This window comes from Paroedura picta, chromosome 7, assembly GCF_049243985.1.
Source record: "Paroedura picta isolate Pp20150507F chromosome 7, Ppicta_v3.0, whole genome shotgun sequence".
Classification (NCBI taxonomy): Eukaryota; Metazoa; Chordata; class Lepidosauria; order Squamata; family Gekkonidae; genus Paroedura; species Paroedura picta.
The window spans coordinates 27803684-27820274 of NC_135375.1; the positions used below are offsets into that span (position 1 = coordinate 27803684).

A 16591-nucleotide genomic window follows, 5' to 3' on the forward strand; every position below is an offset into this window, starting at 1 on the left:
TTGGCTACCCCTGCACTAGAGCATGCATCTATTTGAAAATAAACATCTTTTAGGAGTGAAATTTATATACTGGCACGTGTGACAACAGTGGCCCTGATTGTAGGTAGGGAGAAACCTCTGCTATCACTCCTAGCTAATGCAAATACAGCACTCTCCTGATCTCAAGCAGCTGCACCAATGGCTGGTTTTACATGGGTGTGTGTATGTATGTGTGTGTGCGAGAGAGAGACAGGGACGACAATCCCTAGCAACTCGGCAAAGGAACAGGGGATGGGAGTCCAGGGCATGTTGAAAGAGTGTACAGTTGTTGTTGCTATGTACCACCCTCCCAGATGGCTCAGGGCAGTGAACCTCAGAGTACAGTACGAAGTCAATACATATATAACACAAAATATACACTATACTAAGAATTTATCACATAAAATTATCAAATTTACCACAGCATTAAAACATTCAACCACAACTGACAGTTACCCAGTCTGTTTAAATTTTAGCTCGTTTCAGTTATTCCGTTGGGCCTGTTGACGGAAATTCCGGGGGTTCCTGGAGGGCCCAACAGATATTAAGCTCTAATTGAGAAGCATTTAATACAGGTAGAAAAGAGTATGTTTTAAAGGGACAGTTTTACTAGAACATAAAATGACATCTCCCTCCTGAGTACTTTCAAGCTCAATGCTTAAAGTAGCTCTCATGTCGATCAGGTCTATGACAGAAATATACAACTGGCAATGACCAGTGGTCTGCCAAATGCCCCTCATGCACATCCTCTTCCATCCTAAGAGCAATTAACCATATGTAACATAGCATGAGAGAAACTCAGAAAAAGTCCTTTCAACCCTCCCTTGTGAAAACTGAACACAGGTTGTTTGTTGTTTTTTTGAAAATAATACCTGACTTCCCTTTGCCCAGTTCAGCCACTGAGGCTGCATTGAAAGCAGAAGGCTCACGTGGGGGAAAGGGCTGCGAAATATATGCCCACTTACAACTCTGCTCACATTTGCTACTTTCAGTGTCCTTCCCTCTGCTTCCTTGGTGCCTTGTGTCCATTTTAGACAGCAACGAGCCTTTGGGCAGAGAGTAAAGCCAGCTTGTTTTAATAGCTGCAGTGATTTGGTACGTATCATATCCACACGTAGGTGTGCATCTATGTAAGTCTTGGCTAAAGTGTGTCCATGACATGAAGATGAACTCCGCTCTGTGGGTATGAATCTGCTGGTTGTCCCGGGCTCCCAGGATGTCCGCCTGGCCTTGGCCAGGGCCTGGGTCTTTTCGGCCCTGGCCCCTGCCTGGTGGACCAAGTTCCCGGAACAGCTGAGGACTCTGATGGAGCTATCAATGTTCCACAGGGCTTGTTAGATGGAACTCTTCCTCCAGGCTTTTGATTGAGGCGGGGGGGGGGGGATCCCTGGGCTGATTGATCGATCTATGAGTCCTGCCCTATGACATCTGACTGCCTGTTTTTCCATCGTTAATGGCATATGTGTGGCAGGATGGGAACTGGGCTGTTGTTTTTGGTTTCTTGTCCGCCATCTACCTTGCCTTGTCATTTGTGGTGGTTGATTGTTATGTTTAATTGGGAAGGAAATGTTGATTTTAGTCTTTTTATTGCATTTATTATTGTAAAGGCTGTTTGCCTTTTATTTGTAAGCCGACCCCAGCCGACTTGTTGAGAGGGGTGGGGTATAAGTTTAATAAATAAATAAGAGCCCAAACTAGGAGGTGGAAGGGGGGGGAGAACAGGACAGGAGATTGCACCCCTGATTTTCCAGCACAGACAATTCCATCTCCACTGGGGAAGTTTAGGGAAAGCAAGGAAAACAGATCTAGCTCCTCTCCCTGGCGAGGGAGGAAAAGAACTGAAGGGAACCTGAAGGTGGTTTACAATCACCTTCCCTTCCTCTACCTACAATAGACACCCTGTGATGAAGATGGGGCTGAGAGAGCTCTGAGAGAACTGTGACTGGCCCAAAGTCCCCCAGCTGTGAAGGAACAATGGGGAATAAACCCGGCTCTCCAGATTAGAGGCTGCCATTCTTAACCACTACAACATGCTGGCTCTCCCTTCCCTCCAGAGTGGTAAGCAGAAGAAAATACATTTGTTTACTTGGCCCATTTTTATCCTGCCCTTCTTCCAAAGATCTCATGGTGGCACACATCATTATCTTCACCAACATTTTATCTTCACAACCCCACAAGGTAGGCTAGACTAAAAGGGTGTGGCCAGTCCAAGGCTACCCAGTGAGTTTCATGGCAGAATGGGGATTACAACCTGCATCTTCAAGATGCTAGACCAACACTCTAACCACTGTACAACCCTAACTGATCCTGAAAACCTAACAGATTTCCCATATTTATGTTGCATAACACCCCTCCTCCACCACATGCAACATATAATTTAAATAAACTCCCTTTGAATTTTACCCCAAAACCACAGAGGTAAGTGCCCTACGGTATCCTCCTTTAGGGAGGTACTCATCACAGCAAGATCCTTAATCCCCATGCTGGTCTCAATTTAGGAAACACTGGATATACAACCTTGCTTATGAATGTCAAGGGCCTAGGCGACAACTGCAGCTGAGATGCTATCAGGTCAAAGGCTCTATGACCTCATGCTCGTGACTAAGTTACCAAGACTTGCTCATCTCAAGCCTATCAGAGGACTCTTGATGGCCTACTCAAATGGTGAAAAGGGCAGGTAGGAGACCCAGAAGGGACTAGATTAGGGGCATTAGCCTCCAGGTGGGGCCTGGAGATTACAACAGATCTCCAGAGATCAGCTTCCATGGAGAACATGGCTGCTTTGTAGGATGGATTCTCCAGCAATCCACCGTCCTCAGGTCCTCCTCCTCAAGCTCCACAATTTTTTCAAAACAGAATTGACAATCCTAACCAGGATACAAACAGTGAAAACACATCACTGAATTGACCTCAGACGCCTTATTAGCCAGATTACATTTGCTGTAACTCTCAGTTTTCCTCCATCCCTCCCAATTTAATCCATACAACAATCTAGAGAAGGAAAAACAAGGAGTAGGTGCCATATGCTTAGCTTCAATGAATTACACTATGAAAAGTTAAGGTCAGGAAAGTCACTGCTTCATCTAGAAAGAAGGTAGGAGTTGTAGCTAGGGTGGACTTATATCACAGTCAGAGTAGTTCAGCATTGGAATATGCTGCCTAAGGAGGTGGTGAGCTCCCCCTCACTGGCAGTCTTCAAGCAAAGGTTGGATACACATTTTTCTTGGATGCTTTGGGCTGATCCTGCATTGAGCAGGGGGTTGGACTAGATGGCCTGTATGGCCCCTTCCAACTCTATGATTCTATGATTCCACAGCCACTAGGCCTTAGTGAGGGATATGGCTGCCAGCTCCAGAATGGGAAATATCTGGAGATTTTGGAGGTGGAGCCTTAGAGGCATAGGGGTTGGTTAGATGAAAGACTTCAGTGGGATATAAAACTAGAGAATCCACCTTTCAAAGTTGCCTGGAAATAAGCTGTAATGGCAGGAAATCTCCAGCAACCACCAGAAAGTTAGAAATCAGGGGTGCCAACCTCCAGGTATTACCTGGAGCTCTTCTGCCATTACAATGGATCTCCAAGATCAGGTCCATCCCCCAAATCTTCAGGTATTTCCTAGTGGCAACTCTATTGGCAACCCTAGTGAGGGAATAGTATAAACGCACATGATAATTTATGTCCCTTTATCAAGGATGACGCAGACTCCCATTTACTTCAATCGGGTTGAAACCTTCCTAAATACTGTTCTTACATTCATCACTTTTGGCATGTAGATTCTCCACAGGCCTACAAGCAGTTGTGTTGCTCCTAAGGCGACTAACACATATATGTAGAGAAGGCACATGATGGCAGTAATGATTGATACCTAAGAAGATGCTCTGAGTTGATTCTCCTTGGAAAATTTAATTTTTTAAAGGGACAAAAATTATATTTAGAGCTATCTCACACTCAGCCAACCCATCAATCCCTTGAGTTCAGTACTGTCATCTCTGATTGACAGTGGCTCTCCAAGGCCATAGGCAAAGCAGGTCTCTCTCATTACCTGCTCCCTCAGATTCTTTAAATTGGAAATTACACAGCTTGAACCCAGAGCCTTCTGCATGAAAGGTGTGAGCTTTCCCACGGAGCCACAACCACTCTTCAAAGGGTGAAGCACTTTGATAACAATAGTTCATACCTCAGAAATTTTTGATCAGATCTACAAAAAGAACTTCAGCCTTGACAATATAAATGCCTCAGCCCAAAGTTCAGTAGAAAGGGGTATATTAACCGTAAATTCAGACTGGAATGTTATCCTGTTACTTTGAGGTGGAATTTTCTGATGTTTGTGTGTGTGTTAAAGATGCACTAACTAATCTGTAAGGACAGCTAGATTCAAGTCCAGTAGCACCCTTACAGACCAACAATATTTTCAAGAGTCAAAGCTCCCTCTGTCCAATAGCTTCGCCTTTCACAAGTTTATACCCTGAATATCTTGTTGGTCTCTAAAGTGCTACTGCAGTGGTCCCCAACCTTTTTATCACCGGGGACGGGTCAACACTTGACAATTTTACTGAGGCCCGGGGAAGGGTAGTCTTTTGCCAAGGAACATCACCGCTGCCTGAGCCTCTGTTCCACTTGCTTTCCCGCCGGCGCCCCTGGCTTCCCGCCGCCCACTGGGGGCGCTGCCAGCAGCAACTGTGCAATGCCATGCCGAGGGGGAGCCCCAGCCATGGCAGCCGCTGGAGAGCACCAAAGGTGAGCCAGCGGCAGAGTGGCAGGGCAGCTCCGGAGGCAGCAGCCGGGGAGGAGGACGAGGAAGAGCCGCGGCCCGGTACTGACTGATCCACGGACCGGGACCGGTCTCCGGACTGGGGGTTGGGGACCACTGTGCTACTGGCCTCGAATCTAGCTGTTCTATGGCAGAATAATATGACTACCCTCGGAAACCATAAGACATTCTAAAGGAACCATGGTTGTTTTCTTCTAATTATGATCCAGGGAATCATATATGTAAGTTCTTCATTATTCACAGTCTGCGCAGAGGAATATAAAACAGAAATACTAACAACGCCTAGAAATGATGCTTTTGCTCTTGAAGAACACTTTCCCACTCCTGTACATTACTGAAGACATCCAGTATTACACTGCCATTATATGGATGACCCAGGTTAATCGAACCTCATCAGATCTTGAAAGGTATGTAGGGCGAGCCCTGGTTAGCCCTGGATAGGAGAGCACCAAGGAAGCACAGGGTTTATTTTATTTATTTATTTCTATGACCACCCCTTTTGGCACAGTTGTCTCGGGGTGGTTTACAACAATAAAACCACTTAACATTATTATAATCATTAAAAATATATCTAGTCACTGTAGCTGCCAGGTTGTCGATTAAACAGCTCCCATCTAGTCCAGGATGGGAGAAAGTTATGGAAGAGGGCCCAAATTGGTGTTCTGTCAACTCACTGGCCTCAACCAAATGCCGGGCAGAAGGGCTCCATTTTGCAGGCCCTTTAAAACTGAGGTAGTTCCCCACAGAGGCAGGCAATGGCAAATCACTGCTGTTCATCTCTTGCCTTCAAAACCCCATGGAGTCCCCATAAGTCACCTGCAACTTCATGGCATTTTCCTCCACCATCACTACCACCACTCTAGATGAAATTCAGTTAATAACAACGTAATGACTCTTTTAAGAGTCTCAGGTTTAGCAGCAGTTCTGCATGCGGGTTGCTCAACTACAGAGATGGTTGGTTCTCTGGCAATGCTGGATCACCTGTGCAATGAGGAGGGGGAAAGGAATACCTGGGGGAGGGTTGATCAAGGTGCCATACAAGGACGGTCTATTTTTAGTTTCTTGACCAAGGATACCTGACGAATACCCATTACTACCATTTGGCCAAGTGTAGACTTAAATAATCTGTTTCAGAAGAAATCATGACACTGGCATGCCACCCCCCCCCCCAAAAAAAAAACGGGTGTGTGTGGTTCCCACACATTAATCACCTTTCTCTTTGTAAGCAATGCATCTCTTCCCCCCACCCCCCCTTTACAGAAAATCCTTCTGAATTAAAAAACCACATGCAGAAGGGCAATTAATGCATGGAAAGCCACTTTTGTATGCAAGCTTCCCATGCTTGGTCAGGATATTAGTCTGTATTTGATAAAGTGATGACAGCTAAATGTTAAAACTATAAGCATACCCATAGGCTCGGTTATTTATTTGCCAAATTATAAATGAAATGAAGCTCACTGACATATAAAATTAGTTCTCCATGTATAATTGGCAGAAATTTTAATGAAAATATTGAGTCTGCTTAATTCCGATGACCTATATTATAATTTCCAACCTTACATTCTTTAAAAAAACACTGATATTTATGTACTGCCAGTGTCCACAAGACAGTAGCAAATTTAAATCCATACAATAAGATAAGATAGGTTTGGACTGTTCAGCTCATAAGAAACAACAATTAACTAAGTTGTGTGATTGTGAATTGCCAAGGGAAGGCAACTTAAATGCATTATTTGTAACTGAGAAACAAACAAGGGAAAGTTGCAGGATTCCCCATCATTACTGTATGCTAGGAAACACCTGTATCAGATTAATTGATGTACAGTTTTATATAGAAAGGATACACCAATCTGATTTTCTGAAACAGGAGCCCTAAAATCTGAGACTCATTCTCGGTAGCTTTGCATGGTAAGGCACACCACTGAGGGGAAAATACCACTTTCAACCAGAAAAGGCATTAATCAACACAAGGTGGGTTTCACACACAGAAAACCAGAAAACTGGAGAGATTTTCATATGATCAGAAAGCAATACGAATTCACATATTCAGCCATTATCCTTTTGCTTAGTTAATCAAGCACACCTCAGAATGGGACAGCATAGCCTAGATTTGCTCCAGAAATCTGCTTCTCCGTGAACAATACACTGATGAACTTTTCATAGAATTCCCCATCATTATAGGCACATTATATAGGACTGACAGAGACCCAAAATCGAGGGCAGGCACTTCCTTCTCCTTATCAGTTACATATCACAAGCTCGGTTCAGTTCGCAAAACAGAAGATCTACATTTAGACCATCGTCCCCTTTTCTGTACTTCTCCACAAATATATTGTTCAAAACGTATTATTGTATACAAACACACACCCAATGCTTAAAAGTTGTTGTTTTTTTAAACTAAAAAATCCTACCTTTATGTAGCCCCAAGACACTGAGAAGAGATAATTTGCTTCGGGCATTTTTGATCGTTTAAGGGTTTCCAATTTAAACAGAAAGGCGCAGTCCTCTGCGAGCTCTTGGGATGCAGACAAAAACAAAAATTGCTGGATTTTCTTAATCAGTTTCTTTCCCCCTCAGTGTGTTAGTTCAGTTGTCCTATAGATTCCCTGCAGCTGGTACACAAGAGAACACTAAAGGGCATTCCGGTTGTGGGATCTCCTCGTTCTATAAGAGGCATTTGCAAAATTCCAAAGTGCTATAAAATTCAAGGACCGGTTTGAAAAGACATATTGCAGAAGCTGAAGAGAAATCTGAAGAGCGGCAAGAGATCTGCATATTTCCTGAACACCAGGACTTAATGAATTATGTATGCCAAGATGCTCAGCTGCTGGAAAAGACTTGTTCTATCAACAGCCTACCAAATAAGGATCTGCGGGGAGGCTACCACCAGCGTGAGGTAATCCCTCCCATGAACCTCAGATAAAAGCCAATCACAGTCTAGCCAAAAATATATAACAGGAGAAGATAAAGCCCTGACATGTGTGTGCAGTTTTCTGATTGGCCAGCATGGATGAATCTGCTGGGAAAGGGGGGGGGGCAGTTCTTTTCTTTTGAGCTAAATGCCATTTAATAATGGCTTCCCTGCAGCACTACTCTATGCAGACATGATTAATTAGCTTAACTTTTTGTGTCTGTCAATAGCATTTACTTGCTAAACGCAAGGCACTCACTGAACCCATTCAACGAGGCAGAAGTGACCGTTTTACTCAGGCTAAATGTCATGGGTTTGATGTCTATTTTTTTAAAGGCATATTTTCTACGGCATATAATAAAAGCTCCCCCCCCCCCCTATTTTCAGCCAACCATCAAAAGCAGTTGCAAAAGCATCCAGGCAGCATCAGGATAGCCCAGGCCAGCCTGGTCCCATCCGATCTTGGAAGCTAAGTAGGGTTGGGCTTACTGGCATTTGGAAGGCCACTGTCCAAGGAAGACCAGGGTCATCAGACAGGGGCAGGCAATGGAGAGCCAGACCATTCTTAGGATCTCCTGGCTATATTACACACATGCCATGTGGTGAAAATAACAGCACTAAAGTCATGTACAGCTAATCTTTGGTCAACCTGGTAATGAAAAATATAATATACAATCACAGCAGTTTTGGACGTCCAAGGTCCCCCAGTTGGCTGCATGAGGAGGAGGGGGGAATCAAACCTGGCTTGCCAGATTATAGAGTCTGCTTCCACATCAGCTCTTAACCATGCTGAAAAAGTCAGACACCAAGAAGAGCCTTTGTGGAGCAAGCAAGTCTCTGAATCTTCCTGCACTAAACAGGAATGCTGCCAACTGACCACATTTTCACATCCTGCTGCTCCTCTCAGTGTTCATGTAAAGAAAGGCAAGGAGATATGGTGCCCTTGCTGGCTACTCATATGCGCTATCAGCAGGTCCTTCCAAAATTATTTTTTAAAAGACAACTGACTAGTGGTTCATAACCTACCTGAAGGTCTTGACTCATCTGTTGAAGATGACTTCTAAGCAACTGCGGAGTATAACCAGGGATGCCTGGGTTCTAACTCCCACTCTACTATGAAGATTACTTGGGCACGTATCACATTCTCAAGGAGATATTATGAAGATAAAATTGGGGGGGGGGGGAGAAGGGGAATCTCAGGACCAGTGATCTTGCTTCAAACCTCCTTGGTTAATCTCATTACATAGTATTCAACCTAGCAAAGTCATTTGAAGGGTGGAATAAATCATTGAATTGAAGACTGCTATGACAAATGTCACTGTCTACATTGACCCATAAAACAGGAAGGCTTTCTTTTAATATAATGGGGAAATGACCTTCAAGCCAAATGACCGGGCCTTGCCACTCATCCTACCGCTTGCTGATTTGTTTTGAAATAACGGGAACACCCTGGAGAATGCTGCTTTTATACTTTCATTCTCCATTTATTTCTATGGGGCTTAAACAGCAACATCGAAGGCAAAGCGAAACCCATCTGCAGGATGCACAGAAGCAGGATCTGGGATGCAATAATTAACAAAATTCAGGGAGCATATGACAAGTCCTGATGTAGACACGGATGAATGACTATTCTGTAACTTACTCTGTATGTGCACAGTGACGACAAACTGAATGCGTGTACACTCTATGTGTGGAAAGGGATATTCTAGCTGCAATCCTAAGCACACTTATCAAGGAGTATAAGTCCTACGAGACTCAGTGGGATTTACTTCAGAGTATAAATTATTTCATGGAGAAAGCCAGGGAGTTCCAGAAGAACATCTACGTCTGCTTCATTGACTATGCTAAAGCCTTTGATTGTGTGGAGCACAACAAATTGTGGCAAGTTCTTAAAGAGATGGGAATACCAGAGCATCTTATTTGTCTCTTGAGAAATTTATATGCAGGTCAAGAAGCAACAGTGAGAACTGAACATGGAATCACTGATTGGTTCAAAATTGAGAAAGGAGTTCGGCAAGGCTGTATACTGTCGCCTTGCCTATTTAACTTGTATGTGGAGCACATCATGAGAAAGGCGGGATTAGAGGAGTCACAAATTGAGATCAAGATTGCAGGGAGAAATATCAACAACCTCAGATATGCAGATGATACTACTCTAATGGCAGAAAGTGAAGAGGAACTAAAGAGCCTGTTGATGCGGGTGAAGGAGGAGAGTGCAAAAGTTGACTTGAAACTCAACATCAAGAAAACAAAGATCATGGCATCCGGCCCTTTCAATTCCTGGCAAATAGATGGGGAAGAAATGGAGATAGTGAGAAATTTTATTTTCCTGGGCTCCAAGATCACTGCAGCAAAGAAATTAAAAGACGCTTGCTCCTGGGGAGGAAAGCCATGGCAAATCTAGACAGCATCCTAAAAAGCAGAGACATCACCCTGCCAACAAAAGTGCGTTTAGTCAAGGCTATGGTATTCCCAGTTGCGATGTATGGCTGTGAAGGTTGGACCATAAGTAAGGTCAAGCGTCAAAGAATTGAGGCTTTTGAACTCCTGTGCTGGAGAAGACTCTTGCGAGTCCCTTGGACTGCAAGGTGAACAAACCGGTCAGTCCTAGAGGAGATTAGCCCTGACTGCTCCTTAGAAGGCCAGATCCTGAAGATGAAACTGAAATACTTTGGCCACCTCATGAGAAGGAAGGACTCCCTGGAGAAGAGCCTAATGCTGGGAGCGATTGAGGGCAAAAGAAGAAGGGGACGACAGAGAATGAGGTGGCTGGATGGAGTAACTGAAGCAGTAGGTGCAAACTTAAATGGACTTTGGGGAATGGTAGAGGACAGGAAGGCCTGGAGGATCATTGTCCATGGGGTCGCGATGGGTCAGACACGACTTTGCACCTAACAACAACAACAACAATAAATTATTAGGGCAGTACTTTTTGTCATACAGATATCAGCCCCTCTGGCTTTCCTATATGTAAGGTATCATTCCTATCTCTTCCCTATATGTAGAGACCCAACTCTCTTCTTTCAACCATACTGCAGCACCAAAACAAAGTCAACTTACTGTAACTTTGTCCACCCTTTCTTTGACATGCTGCATCAGCTATCACCACATTATGTGTACTACCAACCAGCTCCATTCCTCCACAAAGGTCATATGCTAGAAATATACCAGTAATTTATCCTTCACTGGGATGGATCCAGCAGAGGATGTCTATGTATGGAAGGGAGTACAATTTCCCCCAGTTTCCCCCCATCCCTTTGCAAACCTGGCTGTCTCTGTCCCTTTTTTATAGCTAGATTTGTATCTTCAGGCTAGGTTTGGGCACGGCAGCCCTCCAGTGATGTCTTGATGGGATTAACTGGGCTTTATTAAAGAAGCAGAGAGTGTGCTAGTGCGGGAGCCAGATTTTAACAACCCCCCACCCCCACTTAACTGGTTTATTGGGAGACCTCTGGAATTAAGGTAAACTTGGGTGTTGGCCTTATTTGCATTTGGGGCCAGAATGGGTGCCTAGGCCTGAGGGTCCCACCTGAATGGGAGTTTGAGGTCCCAGCAATTAAGGATGGGAATAGGCTGCCAGAAGGATGACTTCATTGGGAAAAGAAACTAAATGGAGACAGTACTTTCAGGCCTTGAGGATTTTTGAATAGATTAGCCAGGAGCCAGATGCTGTCAACTCCTTTGTCCTCCTTGTGTGGGGCAGGGTGAGGTGGGGGGAGAGAGCAAATGGCCCAGTCCTTCCTTTGTGCAGATTAATTGCAGAGCTCTTGTGATAGACTGAAATTTGACTTCAGTGGGGGAAGTAATCCAGGATGGTTAGGTCACGCCTCTGCTCCCTCAGGTAGGGCTATCAAAAAACTTTGCCCCACTGAAGAGAAGAAACCTTCAGTTAAGACCAATGTTTCATTCTCCTGAATGAGCCAGCGTTGGCCTATTTCTTATACACAAGACTTTCTGGGTAGGCTCCATGTCCTAACCATTCTTGCTTAAAGTGAACCAGAAATAAAGATGGAGGCTTGCAGCCACATTCTTCCTTGCTCAGCAATGGGTACAATGTGGGGCCTAACAGCTTTCCCTTCTGTAAGTATTAAGCTGAATGTATTAATACTTGATCCAGTTTAATACTTACAGAAGGGAAAGTAACAAAATCTGAGTCCAATGGCATCTTTAAGACCAGCAAGGTACCATTAGACTCAAATTTTGTTGTGCTACTTCAGACCAGTATAGTATCCACTTGAATCTTTATAATAGGGAAAGTAACATACTGAGAATCTGAAGTGATATTTCTTTGAACAAGCTTGACACAAAATGTGTTCGGGTTTCACAAATATTATTTTTCCCCTATAAACACCAATTGTTTTTTTCCCTTTCTTTGACCCAGATAGCCCAGGCTAGCCTGATCTTGTCAGATCTTGGAGGTGAAGCAATGTTGACTCCGATTAGTACTTGGATGGGAGACCACCAAGGAAGTGTGGGCTTGCTACACTGAGGCAGGCAATGGCAAAGTATCTTTTTGTCTCTTGCCATGAAAAAAAAACCTGTGGGGCCTCCTAAATTCAGCTGCAACTTGATGACACTTTTCACCATCGCCAGGGATGACTAGAAACCTTCCCCAGGCAACCTAGAAACTGCACATCGAGTGACTCATGGCTCTCTTAATTTGCAGCACACCGAGTCTAAAGCAAGAATGTACATGGAGGGTACAGAAGATTCAGCAGCAGCTGAGCTTTTAAAAAATTACTGAGCTGTTAGTATGTTCCATGCCACCAGCCTCCTACAAAGCCCTTTTTGGAAGACACTCTGACATTGGTATCTTTTTTCGTGTCTGACAACTCAGTACATTAAAGGTCAAAGAAGATGAGATACTGGAGGTTCTACGAATGGATCTCCTAAGCACTTTCATTGTTAAATATCACCATATCTATCCATACCCCACATTCAGATTGTGGCTTAAGCTTATATCCTAGAAGGGTTTTCCTAACGTAAAACTGCTTGCTAAAGACAGCATTTGCCCAGTGGGGTAACATGTTGTACTAAAGCTGACAGCATTTGTGTGTGTGTGTGGAGGGGGGGGGGAGTACTATTAGGGAAATCACAACAAATAACCTCAAGATTCCATTTATGCAGCAACAACCTCTTGATTATGCCTTAGGGCAGGGGTAGTGAACCTGTGGTCCTCCAGATGTCCATGGACTACAATTCCCATGAGACCCTGCCAGCAAAAGCTGGCAGGGTCTCATGGGAATTGTAGTCCATGGACATCTGGAGGACCACAGGTTCACTACCCCTGCACTAAAGGATCCCAAGATTGTTCCAGAATGTAAACTTTAACTGTGAACGCGATTTGCACAGTGGGTCAGTTATCTCGGCAGATGATTTGGCAAATATGCAGCAGTCTTATGGCATCAAATTATGCAGGTATTTAAATCTGGCTATGAAACTTTATGTAATTTATGGGATTCCAAAATCCCATGTTTAAAACACTTTTTAGATCAGGCCATAACCTGTTCTGGAGATTGTAGAAAGGTCAACCACACAGAGGCTGGTTTCAACCCTAAGGACTGCCTACTCACAAACCTATCTGATCATTCCAGAGGCCCTCCTTCAGATGATTCCTGCCATCTGACACTAGACAGGTGACATCCATCATAAGATGGGAATAACCAAGAAGAGATCTTCTCAGTCAATTATTCCAAAGCTTTGGAACATCCTCCCCAGAGAATTTCATCTGGCTCCCACTATTATGGTCTTCCATTAGCAAATGAAGACCTTTTGTTTGTTTAGAATTTCCTCATTGTTCCTGGCCCTCCTCCCTGGCTGCTGTTATTATGTTTGTGTGTTCGTAAGTTGTACTGAGCTGTTTAAATACTTTATGTACACTTATATTTTACACACTGTTTTAATGTCTTGATATGTTGATACTGCAATGTTTTAATCTGATGCCTGCTGCCTTGGAGACCCTATTTGGGTGGAAAAGTGGCATACAGATATTTTAAATAAAATAATGAACTAGGCTTTGTGAAAGAAGCAACAGCAATGAAGTGCTATCTCCAGTTGCTCAAAGCACTGAAAATATTTATCAGTAATCTTAACAACTACCATGGAAGACAGACTAATATATCTATAACTCCCTGCTCATCACAGAAGCAACCTAAAGCTTCCATGATCAGTAGCTGTACAGCTGCTGTGGGGAGGGGGGGGCTCACTACCTCCATAGGCAGCCGATTCTACCCTGCTGAACTATGACTGAAAAAAAAACTTTTCTTGATATCAATCCAATACCATTCAACATGTAGTTTAAATCCATTACTGCAGGTCCTATCTTCTGCTGCCAACAGGAACCTTTCCCTGCTCTAAGTGACAACCTTTCAAATACTTAAAGCAATCATGTCTTCTCACAGTCTCCTCTTCTCCAGTCTGAATATTCCCAAGTCCTTCAGCCTTTCCTCAGGGGCTTGGTCCCAGGCCCTGGATCATTCTCCTTGCTCTCGTCTGCACCCTCTCAGTTTTGTCCAGATCCTTTTGAAGTGAGGCCTCGAGGACTGCACACAGGACTCAAGCTATATCTTCGAGCTATGTCGTCGGGGAACTCTGGGAGACCTTGGAAACTTAGCTGAGATTCCTCAGTAACAAAAACAATAATAGTAGATAATCTTCCTAGAAAAGCCAGTGGCCCTTTAGTAGATCTTCTCCTGAAACAAATTTCTGCGAAGGGATGTAGGAATGCAATCCCAATGCACAATTACATTGATGCCCGCAGTGTGGGCTAGCATGCTGGACAAGATGCCTATACATGTTGGAGCCTACCCATCCTTAAAATCCTTCGCAAAAGAGCATTCAGCAGACTACTTGTTATCAAAACTGTTTCCCAAGGCTAGAAAATTTCAGAGTTTGCTGCTCGAGGACAATCTGGCACTTGAATTCAAAAACATTGACGTATTGGGGTCTTTCAGACCAACACAGGGATTTAAAAGATGCTTACTATATTTGCAGCCAGCAACTTAGAATCACAGTATGTTCCATTCCATTTGCTCTTACTGCCCTCTAGTGATAATAATCGTGGTAGCTCAAAACAACTATTTTAAAAATCATACCTTTTGCTACGTCACATAATGAAAGGTTTTGCTGACCTCTGAGGCCGTCACGTGTTCATGGGTTACAGAAGCCACACAAGAGACTAACCAAAAAGGTTTACTAGTTAAAATGTATAATCTGTGGGTGCAGCAAGATTTACTTGCAAATTTATTTTGCGTTCCTAGTAATCTGCACATACCCAAACTTTTCTCTATACCTCCCTACACTGGATTCAACTTCCCTTCCTGGGAAGGGAAGACATGGATTTAGCTCAAAAGGTACTCTGAGCATATTTGCTCTAAGGCAGGGGTAGTCAACCTGTGGTCCTCCAGATGGCCATGGACTACAGTTCCCATGAGCCCCTGCCAGTGTTTGCATTTGGGTCCAGAATGGGTGCCTGGACATCTGGAGGACCACAGGTTGACTACCCCTGCTCTAAGGTACATCCAGCATACTAGATGCAAGAACATTGAGCTGTGTGGTGAACCGTTTTCCAAACGATACTAGAAAGGGACAAACTCAACTGACACCACAAGAGGGCCACAACCCACAGCTTCAGTTCTCTCTGCCTCCTGGACTGGAACAAAGTTTGTACAGAATGTGGATAATTCTGAAGTCATTTATATCCACCAAGACTCTCAAACAGCCGCTGAACTTGCTGGCAGTTCAGTTCACTTAGGTAGTATCATCATCAGTCGCAATAAAACACTGATTCTCCAGTGAGCTCTGCACTCCTCTAAGAGCATGGAAGTAAGGCAATGGCTTGTTGACTAAAGGAAGTATTTGCAACCTTAATACTCTTTCTTTCTTTCTTTCTCTCTTTCTTTCTTTCTCTCTTTCTTTCTCTCTTTCTTTCTCTCTTTCTCTCCTACAGATGGTGTGGGCCGCACTAACCCTCTGCAGTTTCAAAATGGTGTTGACATAATGATGACTACAGTTCAATGTCTGGTTACTTAAATACATGAATCTGAACCGTAAAGTACACCGCAATGAGCAAGGTATCCGGAGATCCTTACATCATGGCCAGCCCCAAAAACGGACTGTTTCCTCCTGAGAAAGACAGAACCTAGACCCAACTTATAATGTGTGAAGGTGGCCTTGGATAAACATTGATATGGTTTGAGGATCAAGAGGCCTAAGCTAAGGAGTGCAGGATAAAATTGACTCAGAGCTACTATCTTGAAATGCATTCAGCTGCTATTTTGCTGTACATAAAATATATATACCTTGTTCTGGTATGGAACTTTCAAGAAAAACAAAACTTATATACATACATACAAAACATATATATATACACACACACACACACACACACACACAATTTATTTACTTATTAACAAGCAAACAGCTTGGTTATTGACAGGCAGATGGCATGAGGAGGGAGAGCTTGTACACTGCAACTATACTAAGAATTTCCCTGCATCACCTTTGGCATTTCTGCCAATGAAGACCAGATCATCTCACATGGTAGCTTCCCCCCTTAATTGCAACAGCAGAGAGGTAAATAGCCACTCACTTCTATATCAGATAAAATAAGTACTTTAAATGGAATTGTTCTTCCTACCATGGATAGAGAGCAGCCTTTGCTGAAAGACTGTTAAGAGCTTCAGAGTCTTGCTAAATTCTGGTCTCCTGTTGGAGAAACAGGTTCCATGACAGCAAAACGTGCTTTTCCCGGAGCTACATCTGCTTAGGAAGCTGACTCCCTGTTTGTAGGCACCTGGCCACGCTGATTCATGCTTCAGTAACCTCGAGGCTACATTACTGTAAAACACTGTACAAGGGACTGCCCTCAAAAGATGATCAGGAAGCCACAA

The 16591-nt window shown here is 43.7% G+C and overlaps 1 protein-coding gene and 1 long non-coding RNA gene across 22 annotated transcripts in view; one reads left to right on the forward strand and one right to left on the reverse strand.

The window, feature by feature from the left end:
* PDE4D (phosphodiesterase 4D) overlaps positions 1 to 16591 on the reverse strand; it is a 709981-nt gene that overhangs the window by 24074 nt on the left and 669316 nt on the right. Inside the window, exons 1-2 of one of the 20 annotated variants that reach the window (XM_077347189.1) lie at positions 2450 to 2523; positions 996 to 1064 (exon numbers count right to left, since the gene is read on the reverse strand). The exons of 17 other annotated variants lie outside the window; for them this stretch is intronic. In XM_077347189.1, coding sequence (XP_077203304.1) covers positions 996 to 1064; positions 2450 to 2500 — 120 coding nt within the window. In that variant the 5' untranslated portion in view covers positions 2501 to 2523. Of the gene's footprint in view, positions 1 to 995; positions 1065 to 2449; positions 2530 to 7200; positions 7630 to 16591 lie in introns of those variants that run through there. 2 more of the 20 variants (XM_077347193.1, XM_077347192.1) reach the window with 2 other exon arrangements.
* Positions 2623 to 15922, forward strand: LOC143842268 (uncharacterized). Of its 2 annotated transcripts, none has more exons than XR_013233048.1 (3): positions 2623 to 2695; positions 4999 to 5196; positions 15649 to 15922. It is a non-coding gene; the product is annotated as an uncharacterized LOC143842268 (long non-coding RNA). The 2 variants fall into 2 exon arrangements; XR_013233047.1 differs by lacking the exon at positions 15649 to 15922 and adding an exon at positions 12367 to 12792.